General features: G+C 42.4%; 1 protein-coding gene across 1 annotated transcript in view; it reads left to right on the top strand.

Moving 5' to 3' along the window:
- The window catches only part of pde4dip (phosphodiesterase 4D interacting protein), a 53,465-nt gene that overhangs the window by 22,642 nt on the left and 6,823 nt on the right, over positions 1 to 24,000 (top strand). Inside the window, exons 13-20 of the mRNA XM_053322681.1 lie at positions 1,250 to 1,362; positions 1,826 to 1,992; positions 2,912 to 3,227; positions 4,023 to 4,170; positions 4,687 to 4,803; positions 5,500 to 5,989; positions 9,120 to 9,355; positions 10,309 to 10,357. Of these exons, the coding sequence (XP_053178656.1) occupies positions 1,250 to 1,362; positions 1,826 to 1,992; positions 2,912 to 3,227; positions 4,023 to 4,170; positions 4,687 to 4,803; positions 5,500 to 5,989; positions 9,120 to 9,355; positions 10,309 to 10,357 (1,636 nt within the window). The remainder of the gene's footprint in view (positions 1 to 1,249; positions 1,363 to 1,825; positions 1,993 to 2,911; positions 3,228 to 4,022; positions 4,171 to 4,686; positions 4,804 to 5,499; positions 5,990 to 9,119; positions 9,356 to 10,308; positions 10,358 to 24,000) is intronic.

Here is a 24,000-nt window from a genome sequence, read left to right as displayed (position 1 = left end):
AGAAGAAAGAAAGGAAGGACAGATGAAGGAAGGAAGAAAGGACAGAAGGAGGGAACATTTACCCTAACAGCTGAACTTAGATCTGAGGAAGGAAGGAAGGAAGGAAGGAAGGAAGGAAGGAAGGAAGGAAGGACACTGCAGGAAATAAAGATAAATGAACAACAAGCTGTTAATATGTGCATATATATATAATCTGTGTTATAAACTACTAAAATGATGATGATGATGATGATGATGAAGAAATGAACATATTCTCTCTGTTGACAGTGTGACGCTCATTAAAACGGTTGCTGAGCTGCAAAAAGTCACAAAATGTCAAAAAAGTGTCGTCCTCCCGGGTCAAATTGACCCGTCTGTTTTGACTGTTCCTTCTTTACTTCCTTCCTTCCTTCCTTCCTTCCTTCCTTCCTTCCTTCCTTCTGTCCTTTTTTCCTTCCTCTCTCTTTCTTCCCTTCCTTCTTCCCTCCCTCCTTCTTTCCTTTCCTTTCATTCCTCCCTCCCTCCCTCCCTCCTTCTCTCTTTCTTTCCTCCCCCTATCTCCCTCCCTCCTTCTTTCCTTTCCTTTCATTCCTTCCTTCCTTCTGTCCTTTTTTCCTTCCTCTCTCTTTCTTCCCTTCCTTCTTTCCTTCCTCCTTCCCCATTTTTCCTTGCTTCTAGCCTTCCTTCCTCCCTCCTTCTCTCTTTCTTTCCTTTCCTTTCATTCCTTCCTCCCTCCCTCCTTCTCTCTTTCTTTCCTTCCTCCCTTCCATCTATCCTTCCTCACTCCCTCCTTCTCTCTTTCTTTCTTTCCTTCCTTCTTTCCTTCCTCCTTCCCCGTTTTTCCTTCTTTCCTTTCCATTCATTCCTTCCTCCCTCCCTCCTTCTCTCTTTCTTTTCTCCCCCCTACCTTCCTCCCTTCCTTCTTTCCTCTGTCCTTCTTTCCTTCCTTCCTCCCTTCCTCTTTTCCTTTCTCCCTTCCTTCCTTCTTTCCTTCCTTCCTTCTTTCCTTTCCTTCCTCCCTCTTTTCCTTCCTTCTTCCTTCCTCCCTTTTTCCTCCCTTACTTCTTTCACCCCTCCTTTCCTTCCTTCTTCCTCCCTTCCATCCTTCCTTCCTTCCTTCCTTCCCTCTTCCTCCCTTCCTTCCTTGACTCGAGGACAACAGGAGGGTTAAAATAAACAAATTAAATATAAAATCTGTTGTTTTTTGTTTTTTTTCTTCACCTCTCTCTAACTCTCTCTCTCTCTCTTTTCTTTCTCCTGCTTCCTGAAGAACTGAGCTCAGAGGATGAAGACGAGGCTGACGATGATCTGAACAGCGAATACACGGAGAGCGTCGGTGAAGACGAGTCCAAACTGAGCGTCCAGTCTCTGGAGAACACCGAGGTACCAACATCTAAACATCTGGTGTCGTCCTCCCGGGTCAAATTGACCCCGTCTTATTCTTCTTTCCTCCCTTCCTTCCTTTCCATCTGTACTTCCTCCATCCCCCTTTCCTTCCCTCCTTCCTCCCTTCTTTCGTTCCTTCTTCCTTCTTTCCTTTCATCCCTTCTTCCTTCCCTCCTTCCTTCCCTCCTTCCTTCCTCCTTCCTTCCTCCTTCTTTCTTCCTTTCCTCCCTTCCTCCCTCCCTCCTTTCCTTCCTTCTTCCTTCCTCCCTTTCTCCCTCCCTTCCTTCATTCTTTCCTTTCCTTTCCTCCCTTCCTCCCTCCTTTCCTTCCTTCATCCTTCCTTCCTCCCTCCCTCCCTCCCTCCCTCCCTTCCTTCCTTCCTTCCTTCCTTCCTTGACTCGAGTCTAAACACAGAAGCACAGAATTAATATAACATATAACTATGTGTCTGTGTGATCAGAGCTCTGGACGTCCAGGAGCAGCTTCCTCCCAGGATCTGATGTTCGAGGGTCAGGGTCTGATGGAGGTCAAACAGCTGGTGGAGCAGAAGAGAGCGGTGGAGAGAGAGCTGGGAGAGTTAAAGGCTCAGCTGGAGAAGACCGGCTTCTCCTCGCTGTCACAGATGAGGTAAGGAAAAAAAAAATCAGTATATTTCTTAATGTAAAAACACATTTAAAGTCTGTGTAAACTAAGAATAAATATGTGTTCTGAGTTTGACATACCACAGAAAAGTGTGTTGTTAACCACCCTGCCAAATTTGAATGATTAAAAAAATCGCCAAATATATGAAATTAGGCTTCAAAGTTGTGTAAAAATCAGCCTCTTTCTCTGCTCCCAAACGCTGTGGGCGTGGCCACCGAGTCCGCTGAAGCCCCGCCCCCTACCAAGTGTCACCTGTCAATCAAAGTCACCACCTCTACCAGAAACATGGACTCTACGTCTGAGAGCTTTCTGCTGCTAGCTCAGCAGCTAGCTCGGCGGCTAACTCAGCGGCTAGCAAGGCTGCTAGCTCAGGGGCTAATTCGGCGGCTAGTTCGGCTAACTGGCTAACTGTAGACTGTAGTAGTAGTAGTAGTGCTAACTCAGCTAACTGGCTAACTGTAGACTGTAGTAGTAGTAGTAGTGCTAACTCAGCTAACTGGCTAACTGTAGACTGTAGTAGTAGTAGTGTGAGCTGAATGTATTTCTACCTCTACAGCAGCAGGGGCGGGTTTATGCTAATCCTAGCTCCACAATTCAAATCTAAATGGTTGAAATGCTTTTTACACATTTTTTAGAAATACATTTATGACCTATTTAATGTGTTTAGAAGAAAATGTCTGAATTCACTTTACACTTTAGATTTGTGAGCTATTTTTTTGGAAAATGTACAACTCCAGCAGAATCTATTGAGCGTGTGTCAGAAAGTATTGACAGACACTCATAGTTTTGGTCTTTTTATGGGACAATAAGAAATATATATTATATCACCAGACTTTTATAATTTAACCCTTTAATCCGCATTCATAGAGGTTTTTAGTAACTTCTGTGTCTTTCTGTTTTAAAGGAAAGCTCTGGTTAGTCTGCGAGCTGAGAACGAAGATTTAAAGCATCAGCTGCAGCCTGACTGCACACACAGCGATGAGCAGAAGGTGCTGAACGGCGAGGAAGAGGAGGAGGAAGAGGAGGAGGAGGAAGAGTTGGATGTGACCATAGAGGAAGAGGAGGAGGAAAGCTCTGAGCTGTGGGAAGCTTGGGACGGTGAACTCTCTCTTTCTGAAGGGAAACAAACAACAACCAATAAAATCCAGAGCGATGAAGAGCCGAGGAAGAAGAGAGGAGACAGACCTGAGGCTCTGCACCTCCTCATCAACTCCTCACAGGTAGGAGACCTAAAAAAACATCAAAAACTAGACTGAGTTTTATATTTTAGAGTAAAGGTGACAGAAAACAAGACTTTTATTGTAAGAAATGTCATATACGTGTTAAAAGAATACAATGGACAGTTTTTAAAGTAAGAAAATAGAAGCAGCAGAACCAGAAATATCATTATTCCTTTCTGACTACATTACCCATGATGCAACTGGAGATTGGTGTGTGTGATGCTAATATATCACTCAGCTCCACCAACACAAATTCATCTAAATCTGACTATTAAAGTGGGTCGAGGGGAAAGTTGTGGAGCTATTGTGCTTTTTCATTTGTTATTTGATAAGTTGATGTTTATAATGTATGTTATGATGTAATGTGATGTGACTGCAGGATGAGGACAGCGAGTGGTCTGTGATGTAATGATGTACAGTATATGATATATGTGATATATGTGATGTATATGATGGTATGATGTATGTGATGTGATTGCAGAATGAGGACAGCGAGCGGTCTGTGATGTATATGATGTATGTGATGTATGTGATGTGTGATGATATGTATGATGTCATTACAGGATGAGGACAGTGAGCGGTCTGTGATGATGTGATATATATGATGTAATGATATATGTGATGATGTAATGTGATTGCAGGATGAGGACAGCGAGCGGTTGGTGATGTATATGATGTAATGATGATATATGTGATGTATATGATGTGATTGCAGGATGAGGACAGCGAGCGGTCTGTGATATATGTGATATATATGATGTATATGATGTAATGATGTATATGATGTGATTGCAGGATGAGGACAGCGAGCGGTCGGCCTGCAGGCAGCAGAAGTCGGTGCGTCTGCAGCTTCACAGTAAAGACCTGCAGGAGAGACTGATGGTCTCTGAAGCTACAGTTCAGGCTCAAGCTGAACAGCTCAAAGACTACAGAGAGCTGCTCAGTGAGTTATTACACTCTACTCTGTTATATATGATACTCACTTTATATAATATTTAATTAATATATATGTTTATGTATAAATATGTACATTTATCTAAAGAGTGTCTTTAAAATAATCCTCCTCCTCTTTCTTCTTCTCTTCTTCCTCCTACCCAACTTTTATCTTCTTCTTCTCCTCATCCTCCTTCTTTTTCTTTTCCTCCTCCTTCCCCTCCTCCTCTCCCTCTTCCTCCTCCTCTTCCTCCTACTCCTACTCCTCCTTCTTGTCCTCTCCCCCCCCTCCTCCTCCCCTCCTCCTCTTCCTCCTCCTTCGTTTTCTTCCTCTCCCTCCTCCTCCTCCTCCTCTTCCTTCTCTTCCTCCTGCTCCTCCTTCTCTCCCTCTTCTTCTTCCACCTCCTCTTCCTTCTCTTCCTCTCCCTCCTCCTCTCTTCCTTCTCTTCCTCCTCCTCTCCCTCTCCCTCCTTCTCCTCCTCTCCCTCTCCCTCCTTCTCCTCCTCCTCCTCCTCCTCCTCCTCAGCGGAGACAGCAGTGCAGCAGGACAGTAAGCAGATCCAGGTTGATCTTCAGGATTTGGGTTATGAGACTTGCGGCCGCAGTGAGAACGAAGCGGAGCGAGAAGACACCAGCAGCCCAGGTACAAACTCTGAGTCATATTAACCAAACACATGAAACCTAAACAATAAAACACATAATAATTATATATAAATTAATATTAACCCAGTATAAGACACTAGGCTGCTGTGTTGTTGTAGTTCTGACCTTTGAACACTAGGGGGCAGCAGAGGAAAACTCAACATGAACTATATTACACTGAACCTTTATTTTCATTCCCACTCTTCAGTCTGAGCTCTTTATAATAATAATCATCCTCATTTTATAATATTTATCAATTTAGAAATACTCAGCTACAACATCTTAAACTGTCAGAGATCCAAAAATACAAGAAAATAAACCAGAGAGGCGCTTATAGAAATATTTCTGTATGTTCTTAAGGTTTCCGTCTCCGGTTATTAATAAATCAGACCAATAATAATGGTAATATGGTAATGACTTTTATTACATTAGATGCAACTCAAAGTATTTTTTATGACATTTTAAAAACAAAAACATTCAAATAGAAGATTGTTACATTATTGGGAAGTTATAACATCAGATTTTATTACTTTTTTATTGAGTTATGAGTGTTTTTTATCACATTATCAGGTTCTACAAGGCTAAAATAGAAAATAAAAGACAGAATAAATCAATAAAAATCAATTGAAAGCCAGATTAAAAAGGTCTTAAGTTGCTTTTAAACATATGAACCCTCTCTGTGTGTTTCCTCTGACAGAGTTTGATGACCTGGAGATGTGCACGTCTCTGGACTGCGGCTCCCAGTGGTGGCCTACCAACACCACCAGCACCAACACCAGCAGCAGCTCCACCTTCACTAAGCCCACCGCTCAGCCCTCAGCGTACGGAGACGAGGCGTCCTCCCTGCAGCGCCTGGTGGAGGACCTCCGCTCTCAGCTGTCCCGCTCTCAGGCTGTGATCCGCGGCCTGCAGAGCCGCCTGCGCTCCCTCTCCACCTCCAGCGACTATGGACCCTCCACCCCTCGAAAGGTGAACTGGTCCTTCCAGGCGTCTCCCTCCCAGAGCGGGGCGGAGGAGGATGAAGGCTGGCAGTCGTCTGATGGAGGTCCCCTGGCTTCACCTCGTCATCCTCACCCAGACAAGAACCTGCAGGAGCTGGTGTCCCGCGTGGACGCGCTGGAGGATCAGCTGAGGAAAGGAGGCAAGAAGACAGTCAGCGAGGAGGGGAAGTCTGCCACCTGGCCGGGGTGAGAGAGAGAGAGAGACATCTGCAGGGGATTTATAGTTCACTTTTTATTTGGAAGGTTGTCACATAAATACAGGAAATACCGGAAATACAGCAAATACAGCAAATACAGCACATAATTTCCCCATTATTTCCAATCAAAAAAGGCAAAAAGACAAAAATATTCTGGAAAAATGAATACTTCATGACAGGATTTAGATACTTAACTAAAATAACTCATATTCTGTCATTAAATTGCTGCTTCCCACCTAAAATTATTTTTTGATAAACAGATTTAACTCTTCAAACTTGCATTTTTTAAATCAGTTATAGTAGTAAATAGAGCAAAGAGTGCAATCCACTTCCAGATATTTCATAATAAAAGCCTGTTAAGAAATGTTGAGTTGACTTGAGTTGAGTTGAGTTTAGTTGCTGGTTTAGTTTAGTTTAGTTCAGTTTAATTTAGTTTAATTTAGTTTATTGGAGGAAGTAAAGTGATTATGTACTTTTAAACTGCTGGATGTTAACATGAAGTATCTGTAGTGCTGAGTTGTGTTGATGATTGATCTTAACAGAGACCAAAAATAAAGTAATAAGATATAAACAGTGAATAAAAATAGTGTTACAAAGGTAAACTGAGGGCAGCAGAGAGATAAATGACTTATATCTGCTGTTATCAATAACAAATCAAAAGGAACATATCGTAAAACTGGGAATATTTTAATTAAATTGTGAGAAAATGTACTTAGAAATCTCAGAAAACTTCAAATAAAAGTCTCTAATATAAGTCCCTTTCAAATATAAAGCTGGTTCTTTGTGCAGTAAGCTGTTTACTTACTTTTAATAAAGAACATATAAAGAAGAAAAACAACTTTCTAGTAGCTAACTTGGTTGAACATGGTGGAGTCTATACAGCGATCCATTAATCAGTGCAGGCATTAAACACTGAAGGTCTCTGTCAGTATCAATCTGTGTTAATCAAGCTGAACCTCACACAGTCAGAGAGGGATTAACTAACAGGAGGGATCATGGGAACACAGTGTCCCCTCTGCCATGTGGGACCAAGACCAGAGTCCCAGTCGAGCTTTAACATCCTAAAACACAGTCTGTCACGTCTCCTTCAGTCTGTCACGTCACCTTCAGTCTGTCACGTCACCTGTTCAAAGCTTCGGCTAATATCGATTCCTTCAGTTTGGTTTCTCATCCATCTGCTGCAGGAGGAAAAGTTTTCTCTGAGCTTTAATCTCACTTTAACACGTGCACATAAAAGCAGGATTAATGACCTCACAGCTAGTTTGGAGCCGATCACAAACAAACACAAACACTGAGAATAAACTCTACAAAGGAGGAGAAGTTTCATTTACAGCAGCAACACTTCTGAAATGAAGGAGATATCAGTTTTAGAGATGTTTTTATGAGGTAATTTAACTATTATTGGGGGTAAACCAGCAGCAGCGTGTTAGAAAGTGATTTTTAAAGAAATAAAATGTGTTAAAGTGTTAAAATAGACAAAATTACAGCGATGAACAAGGCCCTCGCTCCCCCGCCATGAAATTTGCCGCAACGCCACGCCTGTCAGGTTTAACATAGGCAAAAGATTTTGATAACTTTTCATCATCAGTGTCTTAAAATGATTCTGAGTGATTTTGATGTAATTCGAATTGAATCTCTACGATTAGTTCGTTCAAGTACGAAGTGTGGAAATCACGAAATTGGCGGCAAAATCGCAAAATTCAAATCAATACAGCCAACTTCCTGTTGGAGTTAGGGTATAGGTCCAAGAGACTTTCTTGTGCATCTTGACATGATAGATCTGTGTACTGAATTTAGTTTGTCTACGTCAATCCGGAGTGGGGGGCTGAATTTTTTAAAAACTTGCCTTAAACATGACATCATACTTTGGACTGAACTTGGCGACAAAATTGAAAAATTTGGATCACAATAGCCAACTTCCTGTTGGAGTTAGGGTATGGGTCCAAGAGACTTTTTTGTGCATCTTGACATGATACATAGGTGTACTGAATCTTGTTTGTCTACGTCAATCTGGAGTGGGGGGCTGAATTTTTAAAAACTTGCCTTAAACATGACATCATACTTTGGGCCGAACTTGGCGGCAAAATTGAAAAATTTTAATCAAAATAGCCGACTTCCTGTTGGAGTTAGGGTATGGGTCCAAGAGACGTTTTTGTGTGTCTTGACATGATACATACCTGTACCAAATTTAATTTGTCTATGTCAATCTGGAGTGGGGGGCTGAATTTTTTAATGCTTGCCTTAAACTTGACATCATACTTTGGGCGGAACTTAGCGGCAAAATTTAAGAATTTGAATCAAAATAGCTGACTTCCTGTTTGAGTTAGGGTATGGGTCCAAGAGACTTTTTTCTTCATCATACATATGTGTGTACCAAATTTTGTTTATCAATGTCAATCCAGAGTGGGGGGCTGAATTTTTCTAACTTGCCTTAAACATGACATCATACTTTGGGCGGAACTTAGCGGCAAAATTTAAGAATTTGAATCAAAATAGCTGACTTCCTGTTTGAGTTAGGGTATGGGTCCAAGAGACTTTTTTCTTCATCTTGACATGATGCATATGTGTGTACCAAATTTTGTTTATCAATGTCAATCCAGAGTGGGGGGCTGAATTTTTCTAACTTGCCTTAAACATGACATCATACTTTGGGCCGAACTTGGCGGCAAAATTGAAAGATTTGAATCAAAATAGCCGACTTCCTGTTGGAGTGAGGGTATATGTCCAAGAGACTTTTATGTGCATCTTGACATTATACATATGTGTACCGAATTTAGTTAATCTACCTCAATCTGGAGTGAGGGGCTCAATTTTTTTAAAACCTGCCTTAAACATGACATCATACTTTGGGGCCAAACTTGGCGGCAAAATTGAAAAATTTGAATCAAAATAGTCGACTTCCTGTTGGAGTTAGGGTATGGGATCAAGAGACTTCTTTGTGCATCTTGACATGTTACATATGTGTACCGAATTTAGTTAATCTACATCAATCTGGAGTGAGGGGCTGCATTTTTTAAAACTTACCTTAAACATGACATCATACTTTGGGCCGAACTGAACCCCTTTGGTGTCTGTATATTTAACTGTTTCTCTTTCTGTCCTTTCTCCTTTCCTCGCAGTAAATTCGACTCTCTGATCAAGTCCCAGGCCCGCGAGCTGTCTCACCTCCGCCAGCGTCTGCGTGAGGGCCGAGGCGTGTGTAACATCCTCACGCAGCACCTCGGGGACACCACCAAGGCCTTCGAGGAGCTGCTGAGAGCCAACGACATCGACTACTACATGGGCCAGAGCTTCAGGGAGCAGCTGGCTCAGAGCAGCGCGTTGGCTCAGAGAGTCGGCACAAAGATCAGCGGACGTGAGTCAGACTCATGATAATTAACGTGTAATTGATTATATGACTGGATTATATAATAACGGCCTCTGTTAATTAATTATATAAGGCTCAATAACATGATGTAACCCAGTGTCAAATGGTGTTACCGGTACTTCTTCATAAAGATCTGATTATATAAAAGAAAATACATGTGAACTAAGATGTGGAATAAATATAATCCACAATATTCCTTTTCCTTTGATGTTTTTAAAATGAAATAATTATTAGTATAAGTCCACTTAGATACAGAATGAATAGATACTTTTCTTCCTTTATCTTTCTTTTTTTCTTTCTTTCTTTTTCTTTTCTTTCTTTCTTACTTTCTTTCCTCCTAATTCTTGTTCTTTCTTTCTCTCCTTAGTCCTTTATCTTTTTATTTCTTTCTTTCTTTCTTTCTTTCTTTCTTTCTTTCTTTCTTTCTTTCTTTCTTTCTTTCTTTCTTCCTTCATTTCTTTCTTTCTTTCCTCCTACTTCTTGTTCTTTCTTTCTCTCCTTAGTCCTTTATCTTTCTCCTCTTTCTGTCTTTCTTTCTTTCTCCCTCTCCTCTAACTTCTTGTTCTTGCTTCTTTATCTTCTTCCTTCCTTTCTTCCTACTTCTTGTTCTTTCTATCTTTCTCTTCTTCATCCTTTCTCTATCTTTCTTTTGTTCCTTTCTTTCTTTCGTTCTTTCTTTTTTTCTTTCTTACTTCCTAGGATGATAAAATATTTAATATTTATCATTCTTTTGTGGTTACACCATTTGACATTTTCATGAGCATTCAGTCTTACTTTTGGTAAAAAATGGTGCAAATGTCATTTAAATGATATAAAACCAACAAAAATACTAAATGTACATTTTAACAAACCTGATGCTGCTTTTATAACTAGTTTTTAACATATTTATTACTTACCAACTCGTATTTATCTCTGACTCTTAAATGTTTCTTTTCAAACAGGAGATCAACCTGAAGACCCAGACGAGAAGACAGAGCTGCTCGCCATCCGGTCAGTGCTCATTTATTCATCTGTGTGTGTGTGTGTGTGTGTGTGTGTGTGTGTGTGTGTGTGTGTGTGTGTGTGTGTGTGTGTTGTGTTTTGGGGTCAATGGAAAGTATCGGTTGGTGACGCTGTGGCTGCTGTTTGCTCCTCGGGGCAGAGGAAGAGGAAGAGGAAGAGGAATGAACGTATGAACGAAGGTCTCACCGGGTTAATTAATGACGGAGCTAATTAGCTAATTAGCTAATTAGCTAATTGGCTAATTGCTGCAGGAGGAGAAGGATGGACGGACTCGTTAACAGCCAGAAGGATAGATGTCACTCCGGATGTCTCTGCTGTTGGTTAGAAGAGTCTTACTAAGGGAAACCATTTTTAAGATTTTTAGAAGCAAGTTTTGTTTTACAGAGCTGTGATTTGTGATTTCTTTGCAGGTAAAATAGAGATGAAGTTGACAGTTATTTGAATTTAAGTATTTACATTGTTGGTTTTTGAAGTGTAGTTTTCTTGCTCCATTTGAGTAAATATTAATTAATTAATAATTTATAGTTGTATATTTCTATATGAAAAGCCTTAGATAGAAAACATGTCAAATATTATTATAGGAAGTAATAATTGTAGGTAAAGTAGATATATATATATTTTATACATAGTTATTTTAATTTAGATATTTGCAGTGTTGTTGTTGGGTAATTTTACGATACTTACGGCCCCAAAAGTAATAATTTATCACTGTAATGAAAATAAGACAGTTAAATTCTATAAGTTATGTGATTTATAAAACCAGTTATATGAAAAACCTTTATTTTATTCTGACATATTTTTAAATTCAGAGGATCTAAATAAGATAAATTAACATCTAAGATAAATAAGATCTAAAGAATATTACATAATGCAATATAATAATACAATAACTCATCATATAGTATGGAGAATAGAGCAGCTCCATTAACAGTAAATATTAATTCATTCATAATTTATCACTGTAAAGATGATTTATATATATTATTAACCCTCCTGTTGTGCTCCCGGGTCAAATTGACCCATCTGTTTTGACTCTTCCTTCCTTCCTTCCCTCTTTCCCTCTTTCCCTCCTTTCCTTCCTTCCTTCCTTCCTTCCTTCCTCCCTTCTTCCTTCCTTCCTTTCCTTCCTTCCCTCCTTCCCTCCTTCCCTCTTTCTCTCCTTTCCTTCCTTCCTTCCTTCCTCCCTTCTTCCTTCCTTCCTTCCTCCCTCCCTCCTTTCCTTCCTTCCTTCCTCTTTTCCTTCCTTCCTTACTACCTTCCTTCCTCCCTTCTCCTTTCCTTCCTTCCCTCCTTCCTTCCTCCCTCCTTCCCTCCCTCCCTCCTTTCCTTCCTTCTTTCCTACCTTCCTTCCTCCCTTCTTCCTTCTTCTTTCCTTCCTTCCGTCCTTCCTTCCTCCCTCCTTTCCTTCCTTCCCTCCCTCCCTCCTTTCCTTCCTTCCTTCCTTCCTTCCTTCCTTCCTCCCTCCTTTTCTTCCTTCTTTCCTTCCTTCCTTCCTACTCGAGCACAACAGGAGGGTTAACAGACTCTTATTATATCAATATCATACAAAAAGAATCTAAACTATTATTATATAAAGAATTATAATTTAAAAAAGGATGATGCAGGTTATACAAGTGGATTCCTGCCCGAGGCTCTCTGGCTCTCTTTACACTAGCAATTAATTATAATTAATTAATTGGCGGTGTACCAGCTCATCATTGTCCATATCTATAATTAGTTACATCATCTTTTCCAGCAGCTCTCCGATGAATTTACAGCTGCACATTAGTTCCTTCTAGGAAACTGTAGCTCACAGAATAAACCTCGACCCATTTATAAAACACTATCTTTCCCTTTGTTCCTTCCTTCCTTTCTTCCTTCCATCTGTCCTTCCTCCCTTTCTTCCTTCTGTCCTTCCTTCCATCTGTCCTTCTTCCCTTTCTTCATTCTGTCCTTCCTTCCATATATCCTTCCTACCTTCCTTTTATCTTTTCTTTGTTCCTTCCTTCCTTCCTTCCTTTCTTTGTTCCTTCCTTCCATCTGTCCTTCCTCCCTTTCTTCCTTCTGTCCTTCCTTCCATCTGTCCTTCCTCCCTTTCTTCCTTCTGTCCTTCCTTCCTTTCTTCCTTCTGTCCTTCCTTCCTTTCTTCCTTCTGTCCTTCCTTCCTCCCTTTCTTCCTTCCTTCCTTCTGTCCTTCCTTCCATATGTCCTTCCTACCTTCCTTTTATCTTTTCTTTGTTTCTTCCTTCCTTTCTTCCGTCCATCTGTCCTTCCTCCCTTTCTTCCTTCTGTCCTTCCTTCCATCTGTCCTTCCTCCCTTTCTTCCTTCTATCCTTCCTCCCTTTCTTCCTTCTGTCCTTCCTTCCTCCCTTTCTTCATTCTGTCCTTCCTTCCATATGTCCTTCCTACCTTCCTTTTATCTTTTCTTTGTTCCTTCCTTCCTTTCTTCCTTCTAGGAAACTGTAGCTCACAGAATAAACCTCGACCCATTTATAAAACACAATCTTTCCCTTCTTAAAGCTTCAACAGACACGAGCGGAAAATTCCATTAATATATTTTTTAATATTTTGGATTTTTATGAGTTGTTTCTCTTCTAAAATACATTTGTCCTTGAGTCAAGGAAGCAAGGAAGGAAAGGAGGGAGGGAGGAAGGAAGGGAGGAAGAAGGAAGGAAAGGAAAGGAGGGAGGGAAGAAGGAAGGAAAGGAGGAAGAAGGAAGGAAGGGAAGGAAGGGAGGAAGGAAGAAGGAAGGAAAGGAGGGAGGGAGGAAGGAAGGAAAGGAGGGAGGGAGGAAGGAAGGAAAGGAGGGAGGGAGGGAGGAAGGAAGGAAGGGAGGGAGGGAGGAAGGATGGAAAGGAGGGAGGAAGGAAGGGAGGAAGAAGGAAGGAAAGGAGGGAGGGAGGGAGGAAGGAAGGAAAGGAGGGAGGGAGGAAGGAAGGAAAGGAGGGAGGGAGGAGGAAGGAAGGGAGGGAAGAAGGAAGGAAAGGAGGGAGGGAAGAAGGAAGGAAAGGAGGGAGGAAGGAAAGGAGGGAGGGAGGAAGGAAGGGAGGGAGGAAGAAAAGAAGGAAGGAAGAAAGGGAGGAAAGAAAGAACAGTCAAAACAGACGGGGTTCCTTCTTTCCTCCCTCCAACCCCCTTTCTTCCTCCCTTCCTTCCTCCCTCCTTTTCTTCCTTCCTTCTTTCCTCCCTTCCTCTTTTCCTTTCTTCCTTCCTTTCCTTCCACCCTTCCTGCTTTCCTCTGTCTGTCTTTCCTTCCTTCCTCTCTTCCTTTCTCCCTCCCTCTCTCCTTCCTTTGTTCCTCCCTCCCTCCCTTCATCCTACCTACCTTCCTTCCTTATTTCCTCTGCCTTTCCTTCCTTTCTTCCTTCCTTCCTTTACTCCCTTCCCTTCTTCCTTCCTTCCTCCCTCCTTTCCTTCCTTCTTCTTCCTTTCTTCCTCTCTTCCTAATACAAACACATCAACAAAAAGCAGAAAAACAACTGGAATATTTCTCTCTTTTCTTCCTCATGCAGTTTGTATTTTTACTGTTCACTGCCCTTCATCAGGCCCCCTTAGCAACTTGTTAAAACGGTGATGTCATGCTGTGATGTCATGCTGTGATGTCATGCTGTGATGTCACTGCATTACTAAAACAACAGAGTCCTCTGGCGTCACCGCTCCTGCAGGGCAAAGAGCCGTGATTGGACCAACAACCATAGACTGTATAAAAGAAATGGACGTAACATTCGTGACGTCACCCATTGGTTTGTGGACTGCTGCTCGGAAGCCAATAGTTTCTGATCTGATCTAATTTCAGGTGCATGCTGGGAAAAATAAAAACATGGATTCTACTTATATGTGCATGAGGCGAAGAAGGCTTTAAACCAGGTGGGGAGTTCTGGTCCTCTGAAATGAAGCCAACCAGGAAGTAACTTAGAGCTGCATTCTATCAAAAGGCCACCAGGGGGCGACCGTCTCTATACAAGTCAATGGAGAATTCACCAACTTCTCACTTGATTTCTAACCTCAGTAAACGTTTTCAAAATGTGTTTATGGTCTCAATCGCTAGTTTAAAGCCTTCTTCAATGCAGTATGATGTTCATTTGGGACATTTTGGCCTCCCTGATTTTATATGTGACGATAAAGCAGGGTATGCATTAGGGGCGTTTACTGAGGTTAGAAATCAAGTGAGAAGTTGGTGAATTCTCCATTGACTTGTATAGAGACGGTCGCCCCCTGGTGGCCTTTTCATAGAATGCAGCTCTAAGTTACTTCCGCGTTGGCCTCATTTCAGAGGACCGGCGCTCCCCGCCTGCCAACAACACCACCGTCCTGCAGGGCAGAGCCGTGATTGGATCGTCCTCGCTCTCCTTCAAACCTCACCACTCATTAATTAGTGCTGCAGAGTCGTGACCAGCAGCTGATGTCCCAGCGAGGACCTTAACTGTCCAGCTGACCGCTCGCTTAATTAGGCAAAAAAAAAGAAAAAAGAGAGAGAGAGATGATGATGATGATGATGATGAAGAGGAGGGGAAAAAGCTAAAGGACAGAAGAGAGAGTGAGATGAGGACACAGAGTTACACAAGAGGAAGAAACAGTCTGACTTCCTGCTGCAGGATGTTTGTTCCAATGATTTTTGGTTATTGTTAGAGCTGCAGCAGCCATCGGCCTAAAGGAGGAAACAACATGGTGTCATTGACGCTGCATTAATGAAGGTTTTTATAGATATTTAAAGAGAGAGAGAGACAATGATGATGATGTGAACACAGGAAGTCATTCTGGCTGCTATCATGAACTAAACTCATCTTTATTAATCATTTTAATCATTTTGCTCTTTGCACACTGTTAATATTTGGCTTCATATTTAACTATATAATAATATCTTTGATTATCTACCTGAAAATTTCAGGTGCATGCTGGGAAAAATAAAAACACAGATTCTACTTATATGGGCATGAGGCGGGGCCATGGGCGGAGCGGGGGAGGTTGCTATGGTTACGAGGGCTGGATCTCGAGGACATTGGTCAATCAACCTGTCAATCAGGACGTAGCCACGCCCTAATGCATACCCTGCTTTATCGTCACATATAAAATCAGGGAGGCCAAAATGTCCCAAATGAACATCATACTGCATTGAAGAAGGCTTTAAACTAGCGATTGAGACCATAAACACATTTTGAAAACGTTTACTGAGGTTAGAAATCAAGTGACAAGTTGGTGAATTCTCCATTGACTTGTATAGAGACGGTCGCCCCCTGGTGGCCTTTTGATAGAATGCAGCTCTAAGTTACTTCCACGTTGGCCTCATTTCAGAGGACCAGAACTCCCCGCCTGAGTAATAATCACCATTTAACTATTAAAGGACGATTTCGTGTATTTGTATCCCTTGTTGTATCCCGCTGAGGCTTTCAGGTATCTATATTATATTAATTATAGTTAAATATTTATAATTTAGTTTTTCTGGATCATCCACAGAGCTCCATGTGAAGATTTTTTTATTTGGGACTATCTTTTCAGTCCAAAGCCATCGAGCATGAGTAATTTCTAAAACTGCCTCTTCAGTTATTTTTGATTAAAGCTTCTTCTTTTCTTTTTTGTCATGAATATTGTAAATAGTGTTTCAGGTCAGGTGTGTTTCAGGCTGAGGCTTAAAGTGCAGCTTGTGGCCGTTTCTTCTGGATGAGTGACGTTTGTCCTGGATGCTCAGTCGCTTGTAACGCAGGACGAGAGACACCTTTGAACTGAGTCTAACAGCTGCATGTAAAATGGAAGAAATGAGATAGTTTATAGTCATATATGAGGTTTAGTTAATGAGTTAAACCAACAGTAGAGTAAAGTGGATCTCTGTTGTTGAGGAGAAAAGGGTGAAGCTGGGTCATTCCCCAAAAAACACATAATTAGGGAGGGAGAGAGAGATAGATAGGCAGAGAGAGAGAGATGGAGATGGTGTGGGAGAGGGAGAGAGAAAGAGGGAGAGAGAAAGAGAGAGAGGGATGGAGAGAGAGAGAGAGATGAGAGGGGGGGAGAGAGAGAGAGAGAGAGAGAGGGAGAGAGAGAGAGAGAGAGAGATAGAGATAAAGAGGGAGATAGAGAGAGAGAGAGAGGGAGGGAGGGAGAGAGACAAAGAGAGAGACAGAGGGTGAGAGAGAGAGGGAGATAGAGAGAGAGAGAGAGACAGAGAGAGAGAGATAGAGAGACACAGAGAGAGAGAGAGAGTGAGAGAGGCAGAGAGAGAGAGAGAGAGTGAGACAGAGAGAGAGAGACAGAGAGAGAGAGATAGAGAGACACAGAGAGAGAGAGAGGGATGGGGAGAGAGTGAGAGAGACAGGCAGACAGAAAGAGACAGAGAGGCAGAGAGAGAGAGAGAGAGAGAGAGAGAGAGAGAGAGAGAGAGAGAGAGAGAGGCCTGCAGTAATCTAACATCATGTTGTTGGAGCACAGATGGTCGACCAGATGTGAAGAGAGAGAATTATCGTGTTTTTCCTGAACAGCCATCTCGTGTAGGAGATGCAGAGAGCTGGTGATGAGGTGGAGGGGAGGGGGGGGGGGGGGTAGGGTTAGGGTTAGGGGGTTAGGTTGGGGGGGGGGCGGGGGGGATTGATGCTTTAACATATGCATTAACTTAATTCACACTAAGACTCTGTGATATGTTACGTGCACATAAAGGATAATGGATCCAGAGATAGAGGATCTTCTATGTAGTTTTAATACCAGTTTATAACTTATATAATAAAAAATCATAAATGACTCAATAAAACCAGTTAGCATTACAACCTACCAGAGAGATGAATATAAAAACATGTATAACTAGTAAGTAGATTTAATGTTTTTAGCGTTTCTTCCAATATTTTGAGATAATGTAGATTTCAAAACTCAAAGTAAAGACCAATTTTTGAGCCATTTAATAAAAAACACATGATGAAAATGATGATTAAAGTGTTAAACATTTTAAAAATGTGATTATTGTTCCTTCAGACATAAAAAAGTGAACCTTTAATGGATTAAACATTACAACATAAATGACTCATGTATACAACAGATCACAATATTACAGAGAAATATTTTTTATTTTTATTATTTTTTATTTTTTATATATTTTTAATTATATTTCTTACCTTCCAGCATCAGGTTCTGCTTACTAACCAAGATAAATATACTAATACCTGATATATATGAGATATATCTTAAAGTAAAGACCAATTTAACAAAAAACATGATGATGATTTAAGTGTGAAACATGTTAAAATGTGAATAAAAGTGAACCATTAATGGTGTTAACCCTTAAACAGGCAACGTGCACCAGGAGATACAGACTCTTTAACCTCCCGGGTCCTTCCTCTGTCCTTCCTTCCTTCCGTCCTTCCTTCCTTCCTTCCTTCCTTCCTTCCTCAGATCTAAGTTCAGCTGTTAGGGTAAATGTTCCCTCCTTCTGTCCTTTCTTCCTTCCTTCATCTGTCCTTCCTTTCTTCCTTCCTTCATCTGTCCTTCCTTCCTTCCTTCCATCCATCCTTCCTTCCTTCCTTCCTCCCTCCCTCCCTCCTTCCTTTCCTTCCTCCTTTCCTTCCTTACTTACTCCTCCCTCCATCCCTCCCTTCCTTCCTTCCTCCCTCCTTTCCTTCCTTCTTCCTCCCTTCCTTCCCTTCCTCCCTCCTTTCCTTCCTTCTTCCCTCCTTTCCTTCCTACCTTCCTTCCTTCTTCCCTCCTTTCCTTCCTTCCTTCCTTCCTTCCGTACTTTAGGTGCAAATGACATAACTAGTTTAAGGGTTAACATTACATACATACATATATGACATAAATGACTCCTGTATACAACACAATAAAGATAGCTAGTGAAGAACTCAGAGTGCAATATTCATTTTTATATACTTTTAATTATATTTCTTACCTTCCAGCATCAGGTTCTGCTTCCAGTCTCTTACTAACCAAGATAAATATACTAATACCTGATATATAAGATAATATATACATACAGTATATAGCAGAGGTGTCAAACTCATCTTCATTCAAGGGCCACATACAGCACAATTTGATCTCATGTGGGCCGGGTCATTAAAAAGATGGAAGGGAGGAAGGAAACAAGGATGGAAAGAAGGGAAAAGTGATAGGAAGGAAAGAAAGGAGGGAAGGAAACACAAAACGGAAGGAAGGAAGCATGGAAGGAAGGAAGGAAGCAAGGCAGGCAGGAAGGAAAGGAAGAAAGGAAAAGAAGATGAAGGAAAGATGGAAGGACGGAGGGAAGGAAAGAAGACAAGGAAGGAAGGAAGGACGGAGGCAAGGAAAGAAAGGAGGGTGGGAGGAAGGAAAGGAGGAAGGAAGGAAAGGAAGAAAGGAAAAGAAAATTAAGGAAAGATGGAAGGAAAGAAGGAGGGATGGAGGGAAGGAAACAGAAGGAAAGAAGACAAGGAAGGAAGGACGGAAGCAAGGAAGGAAGGAAAGGAGGGTGGGAGGAAGGAAGGAAGGAAAGGAAGAAAGGAAAAGAAAATTAAGGAAAGATGGAAGGAAGGAAGGAGGGATGGAGGGAAGGAAACAAAGAAGGAAAGAAGTAAGAAAGGGAGGAAGGAAAGAAGGACAGATGACAGGAAGGAAAGTGGGCCAGATTGGACGCCTTGGCAGGCCGGTTCTGGCCCACGGGCCGCGTGTTTGACACCCCTGGTATATAGAGTATAGTGTCGTACTAACATGAAAATAGATCTACATCCATGCTCCCAAGTGAGTTAGATGATTATATGATTAGTTGGTGAATTGTTTCAGGCTATAAAATATCAAAAAACTGTGTCACCATTTACAGAGAGATTAGATTTAAGACAAGGAAAGCTGCAAATCTCAAATCTGAGACCCTGAACCCAACTCATATTTGTCATTTTTGCTATTAAGAAAAAAATCTAAATAGTTACCCCCGACTCATTTCCTATCATTCGATTAATCGTTAGCTCTAATTACAACCCTTCATCTTAGCTCATGCTTTCATTTAGTGGATTTACTCACACATTTAACTTCATACATGAGCTTGAAATGTTGATTTAATTAATTTCCCTCAAGGTTTGAACTCATTTAGCTCCTAAAAATATATATTTCTATATGACCCAGAAACCTTAAACTGACAGTACTGACAGATAATAATGATGTTAGCAGGCACAATTATTGTCTGTGGTATAATAAACATACATTATGACTGTGTGTATATTGTGTATATTGTGTATATTGTGTATATTGTGTATATTGTGTGTATTGCACAGTGTGACTGACTGATGGCATAATGCTACTGAGGCTTTTGCTGGCTGCGTTTGGCTCGGGGCATGTTGACATGGCTTCTAATCAGGTTAAGTTATTAAGACCTCGAATGGGGAGGGAAATAGGTCAGGAGCAGCTAAAGAGAGAGAGAGAGAGAGAGAGAGAGAGAGAGGGAGAAATAGAGGGAGGGAGAGAGGGCGAGAGAGAGTGAGAGAGAGACAGAGAGAGAGAGGGGGGGGGAGAGAGAGAGGGGGGGGGGAGAGAGAGGTAGAGAGAGGGAGAGAGAGGGAGGTAGAGGAGGGAGAGAGAGAGAGAGAGAGGAACGGAGAGAGGGAGAAATAGAGGGAGAGAGGAAGGGAGAGAGGAAGGGAGAGAGGGCGAGAGAGAGGGAGAGAGAGAGAGAGGTAGGGAGGGAGGGAGAGAGAGAGGGAGAGAGAGAGAGAGGCAGAGAGAGAGAGAGAGAGAGAGAGGGAGAAATAGAGGGAGAGACAGAGAGAGGGAGAGAGGGCGAGAGAGAGTGAGAGAGAGACAGAGAGAGAGAGGTAGGGAGAGAGAGAGGGGGGGGGGAGAGAGGGAGAGAGAGGGAGGTAGAGGAGGGAGAGAGAGAGAAAGAGAGAGAGAGAGAGAGGAACGGAGAGAGGGAGAAATAGAGGGAGAGAGGGCGAGAGAGGTAGAGAGAGGGAGAAAGAGAGAGGTAGGGAGGGAGGGAGAGAGAGAGAGAGAGAGGGAGAGAGAGAGAGAGAGGTAGAGAGAGAGAGAGAGAGGAAACGTGAGAGGGAGCAGCAGAGCGATGCAGATCAGCACACAGAGCATCACTTAGCTTCAGTGTATCTGCAGCAGCACATGATGCTGAACCTCCAGCGCTGCTCTCATCTCTGTTACGTAACATTTACTCATAAAGCTCATTTCTGTGGACTCATGATGACGATGCAGGTCTGACCCGACTCTGCTGCTGCTGTAATATCAGCTCTGGAGTTTTCCTCTCCTGAGTTTCATCCCGAAGCTTCTTCTTCTTCTTCTTCTTCTCTCCACCTGGGACGCATTTCTACATTTTTAACTCCTCAGTGGAAACCCCATGCACGAGGAGAACTACTCTTATTTATGAATTATAGAGTCGTGCATCAGAGTGGATCAAAGCTGGAGTGGTTTTATGCGGATGGACAGAAAACAAACAGCAGGAAGAAAGAGGAAGTGCTGCTTTGTGGACGATCACTCGCTCAGCTTGTGTTTATCTCTTTTTCTGTGATGATCAGTGCAGCGTGAAGGCACGAGCCTGCAGGACCCGGACATCCGTTTATATACACATCCCTCTTTTTTCCCTCCTCTCCTCCTCCTCCTCCTCCTCTGTGTTGCTCTTTCGTTACTACGTCTCTCCCTCAGGGCTGCTGTATGTATGTGTGTGTGTGTGTGTTTTGCTGGTAGGATGAGAGGTTATGTCCTGGGAGCTAATAAGAAGCTTTCCTTTTTGAGGTTACAAAGAGAGTGATTTGAGGAGCAGAGAAAAGAAGTTAAGCAGAATTGCAGATAAAGAAAGAAAGAGAGGAGAGAGGAGAGAAGTGCTGCAGGTCTTTTCATGCAGCTGACTCATGTTTTTGGTTCAACACTGCCTCTGAATTTATGTTTTAGCATTTAAATTCTCTTCATGCTTCACCTCATCACCTTAGAAACTCATCAGAGCTGCACTCAGGATCCAGTCTTCTTCTTCTGTGGTGCTGTTTCCTGTCGTTAAACTCTCTCTAGATAAAAGATAAACTGGCTGGATCTCACAGCAGATGCACCAAATCCTTTAAACCTGCTGTGTGACATCTTTTGATATTCTGGCTTCACTTTGCACCCTGAACCACATGGTACAATCAGATTTGGGATTTATTTGGGTTAGCACCTGTAGTCCCAGCTGAGAGTCCCCTTTAGTGTGTGTGTGCATGTGTGTGTGTGTGTGTGTGTGTGTGTAAGTGTGTGTGTGTGCCACTGAAATCCAGCTCTCTCTCTCTCCGGGAAGCCCAAACCTAATCTGTGGATTTGCTCTGCTTTTCATCTAATCGGCCACACGCTCAGTCACTCCTCCTTCTCTTTATCCCTTGCTCACGCTCAGCCTGTCCACTGTACCTGCTGCCACACACACACACACACACACACACACACACGCACGCACGCACGCACACACTGCAAGGTCAGGACCTTTGCTATTAAGCTAATGAGCGTCGCTCCATTTCCTCTGGAGACACCGAAGAAGGGAGGAAAGTTTTTAGAAAGAGAAGACTGAGAGAGAGATTGAAGGAGGAGACGAAGGAGGAGAGATGCTCAGTCAGTAGTTCAGGAGGAGCAGAAGGAGGTGAAGAAGGAGGTGAAGGAGGAGGTGAAGGAGGCCGATGGCTCCTCTGTGGAAAGCCATGCTGTCAAAGAGCAGCCCGCTGTACCGAGACTCTCTGTTCTCCTTCTCTCTGTGGGAGTGGAAAGCTCAGGAGAGAGAGCTGCTCCTGCTCAAGAGACACACGGACAGAGAGAGGAGAGCGCTGTTCACACAACTCGACAAGTAAGACGCAAAACTAAAAGGAAATATAGTCAAAATATAGATTCAAAACTACAATACAGATGACTTTTTAACATGGAGTCTGGGGTTGGTTAGCTTAGCTTAGCATAGTGACTGGAAGTAGAGGGAAACTGTTAGCCTGCCTCTTTCTCTCTAAAGTGAATAAACCTTTAAATCTGTCTCATTTACAGACTTTTATTTTGGTAAATTGTGTAGTTTTAGGTGGAGTTACATGCAGGAACTATTTGTTGTGTGTATCCATCCACCCAAGCTGTATGTGGTGGTGTATCAGAGAGCAGATACACTCAGGTTAGGGTTGATGATAGTAACAAACTGGATGATTTCACTGCTGCACACTTACTGTTGAGCAAGACATGCATTACTTAAGACATCACACACATTTATATTCATTTATGCATTAAACTAACAAGAGTTTGCAGCTTATTTAGCAAGTTTTTGATGTGTTGGTTGGCATATTTTACACTTAAAGTCGAGATGAATTTGAGCTCCTTTAGATCACATGCTTTGTCGTACGGTGCACCTATTTAACAAACTATTTTTTTAGGGCTGTTAAACGATTAATTATTTTAATCGAGATTAATCGCAGAATTTCCATAGTTAATCACGATTAATCGCGTTTTGAATTGCATGTTTAAAATCCTGTTATTTTCCATTTGAAGGCAGTTTTAAGCCCATAATGTAAAGCATTTCTTACCAGAGTGTCTTAACTGGGAATCAATCACGGCTCTGCTGCGACTCCCACACTCCAAAATGGTCCTTTGGTGGAGCTGAGGCTGGCTTGGCTGCACCTGGGTGTTTAGCGTGGAGGTGCTAACTCAAACTCCACGTACTCCGGTGGTAGTTAAACTCCGTTTGACACAGGTTGCATTTTACTTTTGACTTGTCAACTGAAGCGTCTGGAAGTGTTTTAAAGTTAAACAAGCCGTTCAAAAGTCCATAGTGTGTGTGTGTGTGTGTGTGTGTGTGTGTGTGTGTGTGTGTGTGTGTGTGTGTGTGTGTGTGTGTGTGTGTGTGTGTGCCTGACACTGATACAAGAGCGACCTTCACCTCAGCGTCTGTGTACCAACATGTCAGCGTTCATTAAATCAGCCGTAGAGTCGTGAACATGATGATGCTCATACATGCATTAATCTGCATTTTACACCGCTGTTTGAGGTGATGCTGTGTGTGTGTGTGTGTGTGTGTGTGTGTGTGTGTGTGTGTGTGTGTGTGTGTGTGTGTGTGTGTGTGTGTGTGTGTGTGTGTGTGTGTGTGTGTGTGTGTGTGTGTGTGTCTGTGTGTGTGTGTGTCACTAAGAGGCTTGCCCTAAAGTGACTCTTTATATTGAGTAAAGCCTCAGTGAGTGTTTGGCACAGAGCAGAATCAGCTGCCAGGTGACTCTCTCTCTCACACACACACACACACACACACACACACACACACACACACAGACACACACCTGGTACTCTCTCTGCTTCACACACCTGCTCGTTAATCATTAATGCTCCTCATCCTTTAACCCGCCTGTTGAAGGAAAGGAGGGAGGAAAGGAAGGAAGGGAGGAAAGGAAGGAAGGAGGGAAGGGAAGGAGGGAGGAAAGGAAGGAAGGAGGGAAGGGAAGGAGGGAGGAAAGAAGGGAAGGAAAGGAAAGGAGGAAGGAAGGGAAGAAAGGAAAGAAGGGAGGGAGGAAGGAAGGAAGGAAGGGGGATGGAGGAAGGAAAAAAGAGAGAAGGAGGGAGGGAGGGAGGGAGGAAGGAAGGAGGAAAGGTAAGGAAAGGAGGACAGAGGAAAGAAGGAAGGAAGGTAGGAGGGAGGGAAGGAGAGTGGAAAAGGGGAATTGTGGAAGGAAGGAAAGAAGGACAGAGGAAAGAAGTAAGGGAGGAAGAGAAGGGAAGGAAGGGAGGAAGGAAG

Source organism: Scomber japonicus, chromosome 7, assembly GCF_027409825.1.
Source record: "Scomber japonicus isolate fScoJap1 chromosome 7, fScoJap1.pri, whole genome shotgun sequence".
Classification (NCBI taxonomy): Eukaryota; Metazoa; Chordata; class Actinopteri; order Scombriformes; family Scombridae; genus Scomber; species Scomber japonicus.
This window is presented reverse-complemented; position numbering and strand designations above follow the sequence as displayed.